General features: G+C 41.3%; 1 protein-coding gene across 15 annotated transcripts in view; it reads left to right on the top strand.

Moving 5' to 3' along the window:
- Positions 1 to 17,259, top strand: part of col13a1 (collagen, type XIII, alpha 1) — a 239,574-nt gene that overhangs the window by 91,095 nt on the left and 131,220 nt on the right. For 9 of the 15 annotated variants that reach the window (XM_041176321.1, XM_041176325.1, XM_041176328.1 and 6 more), the window contains 5 exons: positions 5,017 to 5,061; positions 7,556 to 7,563; positions 7,932 to 7,958; positions 8,613 to 8,648; positions 14,008 to 14,034. In XM_041176321.1, the coding sequence (XP_041032255.1) occupies positions 5,017 to 5,061; positions 7,556 to 7,563; positions 7,932 to 7,958; positions 8,613 to 8,648; positions 14,008 to 14,034 (143 nt within the window). The remainder of the gene's footprint in view (positions 1 to 5,016; positions 5,062 to 7,555; positions 7,564 to 7,931; positions 7,959 to 8,612; positions 8,649 to 14,007; positions 14,035 to 17,259) is intronic. The other 6 variants (XM_041176335.1, XM_041176334.1, XM_041176327.1 and 3 more) reach the window with 4 other exon arrangements.

Genomic DNA, 17,259 nt, shown 5'->3' with positions numbered 1-17,259 from the left:
CCACCTTGACTTATAGAACTAGTCTACTAAATATTCATGAATAACATAGCAGAAATGTTGGAAAGCGATGATTTATTTAGAGCACCATTGTCTATTCCATGGCCCAGGACTAACTTTGGCCCACAAATTCGCTTTATCTGGCCATTAATCATTCAGTTGTGACTCAGTTGGTTGCATTGTCACTTCGGAATCACAAGGTTCTGGGTTGTTCAAGTCAAACTCTAGGGCTTCAGCAAGTATCAAGGCTGATACTGACGGTGTTGGAGGTGCTGTCTATTGGATGAGATGTTGAGTGGAATTTTCTCCTCCCGCAAGCAACGGGAATCATGGTGGACAGGGGCACGTAATTTAGTGGGAGGCAAAGCATCTGTTTCCCGACGGCGGGATACACTGTTGAAATTTTGTTCTCCCGACTTTCAAGGAGGGTTAAAAGTGGTCGAGTTTCCTGATGAACAATGTCAGGAACCCAATTTGCGTGCATTAGCATCTCATGCATATGTATTAGAGGGCGAAGTTGGTGGTGTTGACAGTGTTGTCCTGGGGGGAGAGCTCAGGGTACTGGTGATAGGAGGGAACAGTCACAATCAGATGGAGGAGTGGGATGCAATAGAGTGACAAGTCCAGGGTGAGAGTCTGGTAGGTGAAGGTCTCATCGGGTGGGTCACAGAGGGGGACAAGACAGGGGGCCCGGATAATGGGAGGGTGCAAGATCAGGGTGGGCATGGGGACGGTAACGGGTATCGGCTCTGAGGGGAGGAAAGGCATGTGGAGGTGGACCATGATGGGGCCCAGGGTAATGGGAGGAGGTTCCAGGGTGACAGAGAGGAGGGGAATAGTGATATTGAGTGGGTTCATGGTGATGGGGGGAAGTTGGTGGGTGACGGGGAGGGTGGAAGGTGGTGAAGTGAGTTTGAAAGGTGATGCTGAGCTTGACCACACAGTTTAGTCAGTCAGTGAGACCCCTCGAGGTGGGAGGAGGGTCTTTGTGGGTGGGTGGAGTTGATGGCCAGCCTGTTAAACCGAGGCCCCTCTGCCTGCTCGGCTGGATGGAAAAGATCCCATGGCACTGTTTTGAAGAGGAGGGGAGTTATCTCTGGAGTCCTGGTCAATATTTATCCCTCAAACAATGTCACAAAAGCAGATTATTTGGTCATGTTCATATTGCTGCAGGTAGGAGTTTGCTGTGTGCAAATCGACAGCTGCATTTCCTACATTGCAACAGTGACTGCACTTCAAAACATTCTTAAGCGGCTATAAAAGTGCTTTGAGATGTCCAGCGCTCAGAAAAAAGTGCCATATGAAAGCAAGCCTTTTTTTATTTTTCTATATTTCTGGGAAGCTTGTGCACAAAGCTGATTTAGATTTTAGCACAACCTCAGTTCCTTAAAGGCCCTAGGCCTGGAGGACTGGAATAGCTTTCTCCTGATTGGTGGATTTAGTCTAATTAGTGAGCAATCTTTTTTCCATCAGTCAGGATTCAATCTTTTCCCAGTTTTTCAGGTCCAAGATGTTTAAAGCGTTAAGCCTGAATTTTTTTAGTTTTCACATTTTTAAAGAGGAAGGAAGGAAGACATGAATATTGATTACATAGGTTAGGGATTTGAATGTGCGTGGGCCTTTGATGTTTTGTCTGTGGTGTTTGATATTGTCTATGGAAGGGTTTTGAAATTCTTGTATGCAACAGGCTGGAATGGTTTGTCGATGGAGGTTCGGACATGTGTGTAGGGGATTAAATGTTTGTACACAGTGTTTGGATGGTTCATGTACAAGGTTTTAAATGTTTTTATGGGGGGGTCTTGGATTTTTGGGTATAAGGTGGGTGTTTAGATTTTGTGCATTTTTGTGTATCATGTTTCTATGTAAACATCTACAGACCACTTTCTCGTTGTGACTTGCTACAGTTCTATTGGGTTGGGACAATCCTACTTTAAAGGGACAGTGGAGATAAAATTGAAAGTCATTGGGAAGGGAAGTTGGGTGGAGTAACTGATCCACTCCCACTCATTATGCATCCCCGCCAATGTTGAATTTTCCCCTTGGTGAAAGTGCTTGGCAACTTTTTTCTTTGCAGAGGGAGTAGGCTGATGCATTCTTTACGTGACACTGATATCATAGGGTAGATTTTCATCTTTATTGCCTGAGCGTTAAGCATGGACTGACTAGAGTGCAGAGAGGAAAATTTGAGGGGGGGGAGGATCGCGTAACATAAGGGAAGGAGAATAAAGAATGTCTTTTTTCCAGGAATGAAGGCACACTAATTTCCAGGCCTTTAACACATTCCTTCCTAATTATTGAGTGGAAAATTAACACATCTTACTGGAAAAATATGATGTTTAGAGTATAGGATTATACCTAAACAATTATCTGAAATATCAGGGGTATCTTAAAATTTATTAATCCACTACTTACTGTTGCAGGTATTTAAGTCTTATCCAGGAGAAGAGTTTGCCAGAAAACTTTTCTTATACAATATTAGTTTGGAGAAGAATTGTTCAGCCCCCGCTATTTATTCTTAATTGTGAATTTGTATTCATTCCTGTTGCTGACGATTGTGATACATTCAGTTTGAGAGATGCTGTGTAATGATGATGGAATTTCTTGAAACACCTTGTGAAAATATTTCTATCCAACACTTGAGCCTTGTGAAAACACTTTTGCTGCGTTTAGAAATAGGACAGATCAGTGTGTCAATTGTTACATTCCAGCAGTAAGACCAGACTGATTGAACTATTACATGCCCTGAAAACCATGAATGAACTGTTCATTATGTAGCCAAGTCATGGTTCATTGGACATGCAATTCATACTTAGGTCATGTCAAGATGTGACCACATTAAAATTGCTAGCATTTAGCCAAAACTTTAAGGAATGTTTTATTGCTGTAGATACCTAACACTGTGAATGGTGATTTATTTATAGGAATAATAGAAGCCTATAAAATAAATAACACTTGCACTTTTCTAAAATAAATATTTGCTTAGCACCTCGAATTCAGTAATGCTGACAATGTTCTCTGAATGATATGCGCACAATCTAGGCCATGGTGATATTTGTTTCTGAAAGGTTCTGGGTCCAGGTCAACTGTTATCACAGGTTTTTGTAACAATCAATGCATGTGATTATTTTATAAGAATGTGTGTGTGTATTTAAGTCAGTACTTCCACCTTTAGAGTGCTGCACTTTGTTTCAATTAAATGCTGCTTTCATTTGCACTTAATTTGAAGGCAGCAAGATTTCTATTAATTACTGTTTGATGTGCTTGGGGGAGCCAATGTTTTGTATGCAACGTAGAAAGATGCAGGTTTTAAAGATCCAAGATTCTTTGAAAATGTAGATTACTTGTTTCTATTTCAAGCTTATAATATAAAACTTCATTTATTTGAGAAAAGGCCCACATCCAGACGGGTCATTCAATAACCCAAGGAAAGCATGGCCAGGATTTTTCCTCTGTTGGGCCAATTAAGGCCTGCCCAGCGTAATACATGGCCCCTAGTGCTCAGCGCTAGCTGTGCGGGCAGGGAGGAGGAGGGAGAGTCGGTGCGAAGGAGCGCAGCAATCTCCCTGAAACATGGAGCTGCCTCAGGGAGATTGAATGGATAATAAAACAGTTTAATAAATGATGTAAAATTTATTTAAAGATGTCCCCTCATGTGACAGTGTCACACGAGTTGGGACATGTTTGTAAAGGTGGGAAAAATTATTTATTTATTATACAAAAGCTTTAGGAAACCTCATCCCGCCCGTGGATGAGGTTTCCTGAAAAACGCAAAGGCCGCTTGGGCTTTTTGCCTGCCGCCTGCCTTAAGGTTGGACAGGCCGCGTTCTTAACAACTTTAATCAATCTCATAACGGCCTTAATCGCCGTTGACATTTAGTAGGCTCACAGCCGACTCCGGCGTGCGCCCACCAGATGAAATATTGCGAAGGCGCGCGATGATGTTGGAACACACACTGAGGTCATCGCGCGCCGTTTTACATGTCGGGCCCGTTCCTGCATGTCGACCGGAAAATTCAGCCCCATGAGTTAACTAGACACACTGAATCATTATATGTGGAAATATGAAAGATAGATACATTTTTGTTGGTATTAAGAGCTTGAAGGCTCATAGTTTTAGAAGAAATGTATGCATCCGTATTTAAACTTATGAGTTAGATCGGCATTAAAATGTAGTGCCCCATACCAAGGGCAACATTTTTCCCCCATCGGAGGGGATGTGTGGGAGCGGGTGTGGGTGGGCCAATTAAGGCCTCCCAGCATGACGTCTGCCAGGAAGCGCTATGCACTCCCTGTGCGGGCAGGGTTGTATTCCCTGAGCCGGGAGTGCGCTTTTTCACACATGCACGCGAAAGAGCGTACAGATCTCCCTGAGGCTAAGTGCTGCTTCAGGGAGATTGGCTCAGGTTTGGAACTTCAAAATAAAGATGAGAAAAAAATTTCACTGCCATGTCCCCTCATGTGAGTTGGGACATGCCCATAACTTTCATTTTGAAATATCCTAAAATTTTCAAATCACTCATGAAACCTCACCCCGCCCGTAGATGAGGTTTTCATGCTTTTTCTGAAGCCAGCCAGGGCTCCCGGCCTACCCACCAACCTTAAGGTTGGACAGGCAGGTCCACTAATGATTTCAATTGGTTTTTAATGGCTGTAATAGCCAGGTTGACAGGTCGGCGGGTGTGCAGCCGAGTCGGCTGCGCACCGGCCAACCTGTAAATCTAAATGCCGCGGGGTGACATTGCGACACAAGCCTGACATCGCCCCGCGTCATTTTGCGCATCGGCGAGCGGGCCCCACTCCCCCGCTCACCGAACAGAAGATTCTGCCCCAAGGGACAAACAAGAAGATCTTTAAATGCAGTGGATTCTTAATTAAACTTTGTTTAAACCTTGACTCCAATTTGTGTTTTGATTGTCATATTAATAAATAGGTTGTGGTACATGCATGCACAGGTAAACCTATTCACATTCCCAAATTGCTAACAGTTGCAGTAATGTCTGCTTACTATTTTCACACTAGGACCACCAGGAGAAAAGGGAAGACATGGCCGCAGAGGTGTTCCAGGTATGTGGCACAGAAAGTCTGAGGTATATCTTTAAAATAGTAAGCATGGTGGTCTTTTTGCATCTGTTATAGAAAGGGAACCAAGAAACAAGTGAATTCCAGGGAAGCTATCCTGACTTATTTGGTACCAGATTTTGTGTCTCTACGGGGAACATGTTTGTTTGAGATACGTTATTCACACAGTGTTGTTATGAAGGAATAACAATTATGAAGCAGTAAAGTTGTATCTATTCTCTGTAATAGCTCATTGGATTAAAGACATATCAGAAGCATGGATAAATGTTGCTGCATTGTTATTTTAAGTCCCAAACTTCCAAAATGTATGAAGTCAAAAACTTCTTGAATATAAAATAGGATTCAAAAGGTGCCAAATTGTGCTTTTTAGTGTTAATTCAGTTCAGCTGTTGCTTCTGGTAGGCAGTTGGAGAAATCAGCACAGGAGTTACTTATGTGAATCTGTTATCAATTACATTCTATTAGTTACTGAAATGTGATTTATTTCCTTTGCAAGGTGTGGGCTAGTTGCTGAAATTGCACAAACTGTACATAATTTGGATGTCTTTTTCCAGATTGAATCCATGAATACAGGGGTAACTGATTAGAGCCCCCTCCTCATCCTTTCAGAGGACAGCTAACTCCCAGGCCCTCTGCAGGCCTGTGTGTATAGTGGACACCACATTGTATTCCCTCAGTCTGGAGAAGTTTACTAGTTAAATTTATTAAACCAAATACTTTTTAATTTGTTTTCCCCCTATTTATACAGCACTTTTCCCTACTTGGCTTCTGAGGGATTAATCGCAAAAGCTTTGCTTTTTTTCACCTCATGACACACTGTGGGTTGAACTCAGTCTGGAGCTCTTTAATTTCAGAAAAAAAATCACTTGGCTAGCTTATTTAGTCACACCAACGATTTTTTTTTCTGAAATTAAAGACCTGTCTTAAGTCGTGGAGTTTTGCTGTTTGTTATCAAACCACATGATCTGGATTGTTTGCTGAATATATAAAGGACAATTGATCCATGTATAAGAGATTAAAATAAGAACTGCTGGTAGGGGTTATCTGGATTGTTATTGATGTCCAGGTCCCTGCTACAGATAACAGTACATAAACCTGCCACTAAATGTGACTTCAGGTCTGCCATTGGAAAAGCTTCACATGTCAACTGTGTGCATATTTGTCCAGGTGTGATTATCTGTCTAAGGTTCCAGAATGACATTGGTTTAAGCAGGTGTCAATCCAGTGCTGGGTGTATGGGACTCTGCAGCAAACGAACTATCCCCCCATTAGGGTTAATTGGGAGCAATGTACCAACATCACTGAGAGAGGCAGAGTCATAAAGTTGGCTTGAATAGCCCACAGTGGTTTGAGTATTGGAATGGCCTACTGGCAGAATATTATAGGGAAGATGCAAGCTGGATCTGACCTCATACCAAAGTATCAGGTTATCAACTTTGGTCACAGGAATGGAGGTGCCGAGTATTTCTTAAATGGTGAGGGATTGGGAAGTGTTGATGCCCAAAGGGACCTGGTTGTCCTTGTTCATGAATCACTTAAAGTTAACATGCAGGAGCAGCAAACAATTAGGTAGGCAAATGGTATGTTGGCCTTTATCGCAAGAGGATTTGAGTACAGGACTAAAGGTATCTTGCTTCAATTCTATAGAATCTTGGTTGTACTGTACCTGGAGTATTGCGTACAGTTTTGGTCCCCATACCGAAGGAAGGATATATTGGCCATAGAGGGAGTGCAGTAAAAGTTCACCAGGCTAATTCCTGGTATGGTAGGACTGCCCTGTGAGGAGAGATTGAGGAGTAAGAGCCTCTTTTCTTTAGAGTTTCGAAGAATGAGAGATGATCTCATTGAAACTTACAAAATTCTTACAGGGCTCGATAGGGTAGATGGAGAAAAGATGTTTCCCCTGACTGGGCAGTCTAGAACCAGGTACACAGTGTCAGAATAAAGGGCAGGCCATTTAGGACTGAGATGAGGAGGAACTTCTTCACTCAGAAATAGTGAATCTTTGGAATTCTCTACCTCAGAGGGTTGTGGAAGCTCAGTCATTGTCAAGACAGAGATCGGTAGATTTCTTGATGCCAATGACGTCAAAGGACCTGGAGATAGCGCAAGAAAATGGCGTTGACGTAGACGATCAGCCCTGATCTAGTTGAATGTAGAGTTGGCTAGAGGGGCTGAATGGCCTCCTCCTGCTCCTCTGTTCCTATGTTCTAAATGAACTGGGGTGTCCCGCATCCTAAAATGCTGGCAGTATCAAGAAAACCAGATGATGACCTCAGTCTGGTCTCTCCTGCTTATATAAGCACAAACACTTCTCTCTGCACAGCCATCTGTTTGAATTGTAATTTAATTCATTTTTAGGACATGTAATTTGTTAATGTAAAAGTGAATTAAATTTGGGAGAAAACTTGTATTAATTCTATAAAGAACATTGCAGCAGTATAACAGATTTTTCTTTTTTCTGTTCTTATGTTCACAGGGCCAGCTGTAAGTACAAGAATGGCTAGTATTGCCTATGGGAACAGGTTGGGTTAAAAAAAACTTTTTTATCAGTAAGATTCTACACAGTGTAATGCGCTGTAGATATTCACTTGTTTCTGCTAAATCTTTCCGGTTTCATCATAACCTTTCCTTAGTCCTTGTGGAATTTACATTTAATATTATTCTTGTAAATGATTTGTGTCAGTGATAAGCACCTATAATAATGGATGAAACACTATCTTTTGCATCTTAGTTTACATTTTAACATCACACTTTCTTAAACAAAATAGTAATAAACTTAGCTCTATTCCTTTGCTTATGTATGTAATATGTTCATTTCTTTCCCCCTTGCTACTGATTTTTGTTCTTTTCAGGGACCTCCAGGAAGAGATGGCTTTCCGGTAATTAGTCTTTAACTGCACCCCTCTCTTGTCTTCTCCTAAAGCTGTATTTGCACTCCTTTGCATTGTTCTATCATTCTTTCTCCCATTCCCTGCTGCATTGTGGAGCTTGCCTCTTATTAACTTTCTATCCATCCCCACTTGGTCTCATTTGCTCCATTTTTGCTTTTAACAAAACAGAAAAAAATAAAAGCTTTCTTAGGATGAGCAATCTTAGGATTGACCTCCCAGACATTAAAACACACCTAATAGCCATCTCCTTTGTCATTCTAATCAACTGTTTCACCAACACTGCTCCCCAAAAGTATTACCTTGGCTCTCGCTACATTTGTTTTGAGGCTGTGGATGGAAACTTATTTAACTGGTGGTGTGGTTTTAGCATACAGTCATCATATTTCCAGCTTTGTTTTGGGATAAGAGCTTTTTTCTGAGAGTTAACTCTTGGCCTAGCAGTCTGGTAGTTTGGTGTGTAAAGCACTAAATAGCAGCATCTAATGGGAAGCCTTCATGCTTTTGTAAACAAGCATTAAATTCTGGAATGCTTGCTCTGTGATTTGGGGGCAAAAGACTTTGCTGGATGTGCGGCTGAACATCTCTTTGGGTGAAATCGCAAAAACTCTTCCTTTGCAGTTCTGACTGTACATTGATTATTAGGGAAACAAAGGATCCATGGGCCTGCCAGGGAGAAGGGTAAGTTTACTTATTGCATCTAATTTTAGCCTTGTGGTTACGTAGACTTGATGCCTTATGTTGCTTCGGAGGCACAATAAATGATCATTTCAGCTGTTTATTAATGAACTGTCAAAGAAAATAATTTTAAAGCTGCAATATCCTTTCTTACACCTCAGCCCCCACCTTTCCTGGAAACACCACATCTAAAATTGAGTTGAATTGAATTGCAATATTTTATCTGTATTAACAAGCACAGAATTAGTTTGTGTATATAACCTTTGGGAAAAAAATTGCACCATTTTTAGAAGTGTCATGTTCTCCCTGAAGAATCATTGTATAAACATTTATAAAAGGTCAGAACAACATCTGGTTTACAGAGATGGATGTCTTTTGTTAAAGTGACATTGTGCAGCTTTTTTAAATTTTTAATTTCAGGATAATGCAGCCTTAAACCATTTATTTGACAGTGCAGCACTTAATTACACGTTTTTTGAGAGCATTTTGCACATTTTCCTGGCTCCAGTTTACAACATATTAATGGACCAATTCAACCAGGGCCACAAACTGAAATTTACATGCATCTATGCATTTTAAGATGAATGTAAAGTTGACTTCAAGTGAGATTCTTATCTGGGTGAGATTTTTGTGAAATATACAAGGTTTTCTTGCTGTGAAGCTTGACAGTTCTGATTTGTAATCTATTTTAAAACATGCTACTATCCTGTATTGCAACTTCTGCCTTTAAAGAGCATTGGTCAATTAAATGGGCTGTTTGGTGAACATTGCTCCCCTCCTAGCAAAACTGTATAAATGCAGCAGCAAATAAGCTGGAATTGCAGCCAATTTGAAAGGCATGTACAGTAAAATAAAATTCACATTATGGAGTTTTTATGGTTTAATGTTTGTAAACAATGAAATCTTTGTGATCCCTGAACTTCTTGAATATACCAAGCAATTTCTTCAATATCTCATTATTTTTATACCTTCTGAAAACAAAAGGCTTATAAAATAGTTTTCAATATTCATTTATAAATTCAAGGGGTAAAATACATGCGTAAAAACATGTAATTTTATCTATCTCTAACTAACATTACAGAAAAGTCAAGAGCAAAGGGTAGGATCACTGCAGGTAATATTGTGGATATTTTCACTGCCCTCTAATCCTGAACAGCCTCTTTAAAATTTTGACTCATTGCTGTGCAAATGCTGTAGGTTAATCTCATTGCCATGAGCCTGGTTTGATTCGTTATAATATTGTATGTAAGCAAAAGCACATGGAATACTTTAGTTCATAAGCACATTTATCACAAAGCTTTGGTATTTCGCAGAAATAAACAAACCCACTCCAACTCCCCCTTGCTTTAAAAGGAAACAAGTTCTAACTGTGTGTGGGCTGCAGCTCATTAAATGGGGAAATTCCAGGGGGGATCAACTAGGTTTTTAAGGTTAGTCTGCCACCACTACATCCCGGTGAGCGGTTGTGATGCAAGGAAGAACAAACACTGTTGCAGGCGTTCTTGCAACAGGCAACAAGTTTTTGTAGTAATTATACTATTTTTAGAACAATCACTTTGAAAGTTTCCTTAGTCCTACTTGTTTTGGATCATTCTATTAGGGCGAGGAAGTGCTTGCAGCAGAACTTCCTGCCATTAGTGGCACATTTTCTCTTTTCTTTTTCTCCTTGAAGTAAGCCCAGGTTTTGGTGGACGGCCCTCAAATTGGAATGACTCAAAAATCATTGATTTTTGCCGCCTGTAAATGCGGGTTATCACATACTGGCTCACAGAGAACTTATCCTATTAAAGTGCTCTAACTAATAAATTGTCACACTGCCCTGCCAAATTCCCAAATCAAAAGCACAGTTACAGGCAACCTAAAGTGTCACACTTCAGAAGGAAAATACGCATCAGATATTATATTTTCAGGTATTTGAATCGTTTAAAGAGTAAGACCAATCAACTGGGCAGATGGAAGAATAACTGCACAAATGATTTACATAAGGTTACGGGGTAGGAATTTGTCTTGAGCCATATAAGCATTGACTGCCTATTACATGCCCTGCTGGATATTTTATTCATTAACAGGACTGAATATCAGGCAGGTCACAGAACAGGGAGCTAATGTAGTGCCAGCCCCTCAACAAAATTACCCCTAAGTTTTGAACTAATTACGCTGAGGTTTTTTTTGTAAGATGTCATTTAGCTCACCAGTGCTGCAACCAAAGTTTGATAAATTGATTGGGTCTCCCAGATATCCCTGAAATGGTGGATAAATATGCATGTGTGAGATGGTCAGGCCTGTTACGTGACAGCATTTCCATGATTGATCACTCACAGCAGTACAAGCTCTTTTTCCAAATGATCTGCCACCCTCTGCAATCTGCGGAAGTGGTTTAGTTTTAGCTTGATGGAAACCAACTAGATGTTTAGTATATAAAGAAAGTTCTGACAGCTCCTACAGAGAGAGAAACAGAGTTATCATTTCAGATTGCTGATTTTTCATCTTAAGCTTTACGCTCTGATGAAACATCAGAAAATCGACCTGAAACTTAGGGCAGGCTTTTACAGTCCTGCTGAAGTCATTGGCCCCACCCCTACTGCGAAGGGGATGGAAAATTCCACCCATTAACTCTGTTTCCCTCTCCATAGATGCTGTCAGACCTGCTGAGTATTTCTAGCACGTTCTCTTTTTATTTCAGATTTCCAGCATTTGCCATATTTTGTTTTTTGCAAGTAATTAGTTTGCTGCATGAATCTGGCATTGTCAAACTTGAAGCTGAATTTTTCAGTGCTCTCCAATTTATAATGTGACAACTGTGGTTTGAAAAGCATGATTAATGCAGAGTTTGTTTGACATTCATTATATTTTACTTGCTGGCTGTATGTTTATTACTATTAGCATGTAAATGCAAAGTTGTGAGCAGGTTTGAATTTATCAGATTTTGAAAGATTTCATGTGAATTCTAGTCCTATAATCAGACTGAAAAAGTGAAGGGTTGGTTAACTCACCAAATCTTTGCACATCTACAGCAACAGCTCACAATTATATAGCACCATTAACATAGTAAAATGTCCCAAGGCACTTCAGAGGAGTGTAACCAAACAAAGCACGTGCAAATATGATGAGCAATGGCTTGGTCAAGGAGGTTGGTTTCAAGGAGCCTCTTAACAAGGGAGAGAGAGGTAGAGGGCAGGGAGGTTTTGGGTAGGAATTCCAGAGCTTGGGGCCCAGGCAGCTGATCATACAGCCAGGAAAAGTGATTAAAATCGGGATGCTCAAGAGGCCCTCAAGATTTAATCCAAATTAGGCCTGGAGGATGAAAACGTTTCTCTACACTGACTTCAACTGAAACAAAATTGCACAGTTTCAACTCAGTGCTTAATTAGATTAACAATCTGAATGAACAGGACCTCCTGAGGTCAATAATAGAAATGTCTCACTGAGTTAATCTGGTTGATATGGGGCAGTAATTTGGGGATGCCACAGTTAGCCTCAGCACTGCTGGGCAAGGCTGAGAAAATCTGATCACTTCTCAGCTCTTGAGCTGAAAGTGAGTGTGTGGGTATCAAGGGCATGATTCTATCCCTGCTGTGATACTTCCATGGTTGAATGGACTACCAACACTCACTGTTAAGGTTCACACACAAAGTATGACCACTTAAATTGGAGGTGCTCTCAACCCAGTGGGGTCAGTGCCTCTCGAAAATAATTGGCGGGAAAGGGATGAGGAAGTGCTGTAAAATGACAAGATAATTAAAAGTGAAGAAGCCCGTTTGTCTGAATTTATCTCTGGAGAAACACCCTATATGACCCACCTCTCCCCCATTTCCATATCCAGTTGTTTCTTAAATTATTCATCTCCGCTACTCATTCCACAAATCAAGTATTGAGGCTCTTAGTGTGAAGGGAAAGACACTGAAATGGCTGTTGTTTAGATATATTGTTGAGGTCAGTAAAGGAATCCCAATACTTGATCGACAAGTGCAGGATCCTGATATTGGATACAAAGAAGGAAAATATCTTATTCCTGTACCCACATCTTTGTTGAATCTTTTAATGTGCATAACCTTCCAAAAAGACTGAGTAAAAATTTATGGAAAGATACATGTTCGCAACTTTGCTTTAAGCATGGTAAGATTACACCCTAAATAATCAAGGAAATTTTGGTACAACCTGAACCAGGAATTAAGGCCGCAGTTGCCTCAACATGTTTCATCTAATGGTAATCGATGTGAGTGTTAGCTTGCATTAGTGGATATTGTACTTGCTTCTGAGTCAGAAGATCATTGGTTCAAGTCCCACTCCAGAATTTGGACACGTAATCTAGGCTGATACTTCAGTATAATACTGAGGGAATGCTGCATCCTTTGGATGACTTGTGAAACCAGAATCTTGTCTATCTATTCTGGTGAATGTTAAAAATTCCACGGTGATATCTGAGAAGACCAGGGAATTCTTCCCAGTGTTGTGGTCGACCTCCCTCTCTCAAGTAACACCACCAAAATAAACAAGTAGACCTCTTAGCTGATTGCTGTTTGTTGGATCTTTTTCTGACTCTCCCACTACTGTATTTTGCAGGTCCATTGTGAGTCCCTCCCTCCCTCCCTCCACCCAAGCACACTTAGCATTTCCATCCCCTGCTCCCTGGGCCCTCACCAATGACCAGCTCCTGTGCAATGCACTAGGGACTGAGGAACCAGGATTAGGATGCCTGTTGAAGTACTTTTGGTGCCTCCTGTTTGATGACATAACCAAAAAATTGGCCCTATGGGAGCAAACATGAGCTCGGTGTTTCACAGGGACACCCATTACTTAGTCCTGCCTCTGTGAAGTGCTTTGGGATGTTTTTTTCCTACCTTAAAGGAGCTGTATTAATACAGAACAAAAACAGAATTACCTGGAAAAACTCAGCAGGTCTGGCAGCATCGACGGAGAAGAAAAGAGTTGATGTTTCGAGTCCTCATGACCCTTCAACAGAACTGACGTTCTGTTGAAGGGTCATGAGGACTCGAAACATCAACTCTTTTCTTCTCCGTCGATGCTGCCAGACCTGCTGAGTTTTTCCAGGTAATTCTGTTTTTGTTTTGGATTTCCAGCATCCGCAGGTTTTTTGTTTTTATCTCTGTATTAATACAGGTTGTTTTATCTTTGTCCAGAATTAATGATTATGATGGGTGTAACCTATTGCTGTGCTGCTTGCTTGATGTTTGTTGCAGGATGATCTAATGCATAAACACAGATTTTGGCTGCAGACATCTTTATGTAGATTGCTTTAGAGAGGTGCTGATAAGTACATTGTCTTTTATTTGGTCTAATACTAATCCTCTATTTGTGTCTCTCCTTTACTTCTGCATGCTGTGTTTGCTGTGATGCCCAGGGTCTAAAGGGGGAACCTGGTGAAGAGGTGAGTCATAGCAGAAAAAGGGAAACCTGTCCTTACGTTATATTTCTGGCAGAATGTTAATAGGACTTCTAAACTCTTCCTTGTTTGAATGACTGTCTATTAGTGTAGAACAGACATTTCATTCCAGCCAATCTTAAAATTGCAATTTCAAGCTGTGGCTTAACTTCAGTGGTTATGAAAAAAAATGAGAAATGTTTCAATTGGGATATAGTTCTGGAGTCAAAATCAAACTAAATTATGTATCCCCTCGAGCAACAAATCTTTGTAATTCTTATTCTTTCATAATGCAATGATTGAAAGCTTATTACATTTCATTCTTTTTAATATTTAAATTAGATAAACAAACGTGAAAGGAAATAAGTTTTGGTTTTGACCATTATATGGGTTTTCCCCAAGGCCCAGTGGATAAATGTAATGTAGGCTCCATTACAGTCGATTTTTAAACAGGATTTTGCAACCAGCGCTATTCCACCAAAGTTGTACTCAATGCTCTCTCATTTCTTCCCTTATGGTTCCATCTTTTTAATTATTTGTTCATGACATGTGGGCATCGCTGGCAAGACCAGTTTTTATTACCCATCCCTAATTGCCCTTGAGAAGGTGATGGTGAACTGCCTTCTTGAATCACTACAGTACACCCACAGTGCTGTTAGGGAGGGAGTTCCAGGATTTTGACCCAGCGCCAGTGAAGGAACGGCGATATATTTCCAAGTCAGGATAGTTTGTGACTTAGAGGGGAATGTTCAGGTGGTGGTCTTCCCATGTGTCTGCTGCCCTTGTCCTTCTAGATGGTTGAAGTCATGGGTTTGGAAGGTGCTGTCAATGGAGTCTTGGTGAATTGTTGCAGTGTGTCTTATAGGTGTACTTGATGGCTCATCTATTGGCTTTCATTTTTCCATCAACCAAGGGTTCCTAGATGCTCTGTTCTGAATCCTGCTGCTTTCCTTCCCCTTCCCCAAGTGACTTCCTCCTCTATTTATACTCTTTTTGAATGATTTCACTTTATCACCTTCTTTCAGTGCCCAAAACCTGGGTTCCTCTTGCAGGGAATTAGTACAACACTACATCCTGATATCCTTTGTGTCCTCCAATGGGACAATGTACTTTTCTCCTTTGAATTCTTTGAAGGCTGTTCCTTCATGTCTTTCACAGGTCCTATCACCTTTGGCTTCACTGTTACTCGTTTTTTTGTTTCTTGATATTTTCCTTCAACCTGAACGGAAATTTACTGAAACTGCTCCTCCAAAACTAGCTTTCTTCTTTTGTCAAGCAACTCTTTAATTCTTTTTTAAAATATCCACAAGTATTCAAGATGGAACTATTTCGCCGATAGGTCAAAAAGCTAATTTAACACCTGACTCCCCCTCAGAATACAAAAATGCATTTCTGAGCTCTCTGTACTTATTGCCACAATCGGCAAATACACCATCCTGCATTCTGATCATTCTCCTTGAATTCAAGTCGTGATGAAATCAAAGCAATTCTGAGGTTTTTGATGGGAAACTCATCTGTCATTTGACAAGAAATTTTTGACAAGTGGCCCATAGAGCCTGTGGTATGGCACATTTGGTTGAGGAACAAAAAAAATTTTTATGAGGATGGTACAGTAATGACTTGTGGACAATACTGTCTTTTTGACTGGCGGTCTCGCTACAGGAGATGCACCACAAGAGGACGGCCTTACTTAAGTCTGAAGGCTACATGGCCCATCCCACCTCCATTAAAGGCATAGGTACAAGTTGCAAGGAGAGAGCCATTCCTCCAATTTTTCTTACCTTTCAAGTAATGCATGCATGTTGGCCTACAGCCTTATGAAGGCACTACAGCTGTTTCCTGAGAAACACATTAATATTTATCTGGTTATTTACCGCCAGAACAGTATTTTAAGTTCAAAACCTTTCCATTCATGCAAGCCTGAGGTTAGAATTAAGATCCCTGCCTCCTACATGGATGCCACCCATAACATGCTGCAAGGAAGGGCTCCCTCGAATGTAGCAATCTATACACTCTGTTCAACTTTTTTTTTATTCTTTCTCGAGATGTAGGCGTTGCTGGCCAGGCCAGCATTTATTGCCCATCCCTAATTGCCCTTGAGAAGGTGGTGGTGAGCTGCCTTCTTGAACAGCTGCAGTCCATGTGCTGTAGGTACATCCATAGTGTTGTTAGGAAGGGAGTTCCAGTATTTTGACCCAGCGACAGTGAAGGAACAGCGATATATTTCCAAGACAGGATGGTGGGTGGCTTGGAGGGGAACTTCCAGGTGGTGGTGTTCCCATGTGTCTGCTGCCCTTGTCCTTCCAGGGGGTAGAGGTCGCGGGTTTAGAAGGTGCTGTCGAAGGAGCCTTGGTACGTTGCTGCAGTGCATCCTGGAGATGATATACATTACTGCTACTGTACATCGGTGGTGGAGGGAGTGAATGTTTGTGGATGGGGAGCCAATCAAACGGGTTGCTTTGTCCTGGATGGTGTCAAGCTGCTTGAGTGTTGTTGGAGCTGTGCTTATCCAGGCAGGTGGAGAGTATTCCAACACACTTCTGACTTGTGCCTTGTAGATGCTGGACAGGCTTTGGGGAGTCAGAAGGTGAGTTACTAGCCACAGAATTCCCAGCCTCTGACCTGCTCTTGTAGTCACAGTATTTATGTGGCTAGTCCAGTTCAGTTTCTGGTCAATGGAAACCACCCCCCCCACCCCCCCACCCCCCGCCCCAGGATGTTGTTAGTAGGGGATTCAGCAATGGTTAATGTTATTGAATGTCAAGGGGCATTCTCCTCTCGAGGCAATCTCCTCTCTTGTTTGAGATAGGTCATTGCCTGGCACTTTTATGGCACGATACTTCAATTCAGTGGAAAACGTTAAGAACTACCTCACCTTTTGAGCAAAATGTTTGTCACTAACTTTATATGTGAGTGCAGTGCAGGCTGACTGACTTGGCAGATGATGTTATTGTTAGATTGGAAGGACACCATGACATCAACGTTCGTACTGTGGTAACTTGCCTCTCCATGGGAAGACCTGCTCTAATCCAAATGTTACCTACAGGTCATTGTCCAACATTTCTGTGGCAGCCACTCTCTGGAAGGAGTGATGAACAAGACCTGTCCAGGGAGGTGTAATAAATTCCATAAACAGAGTTCCTGTGGTAGTGAAAGGTGAATTGTGTTCATGTTCCATTTGTTGGCCACCACAAGTCTCATTACCTGAATCATTCAACTGTCTCTCATCCC

Source organism: Carcharodon carcharias, chromosome 28 (genome assembly GCF_017639515.1).
Source record: "Carcharodon carcharias isolate sCarCar2 chromosome 28, sCarCar2.pri, whole genome shotgun sequence".
In the NCBI taxonomy this organism is placed as follows: Eukaryota; Metazoa; Chordata; class Chondrichthyes; order Lamniformes; family Lamnidae; genus Carcharodon; species Carcharodon carcharias.
This window is presented reverse-complemented; position numbering and strand designations above follow the sequence as displayed.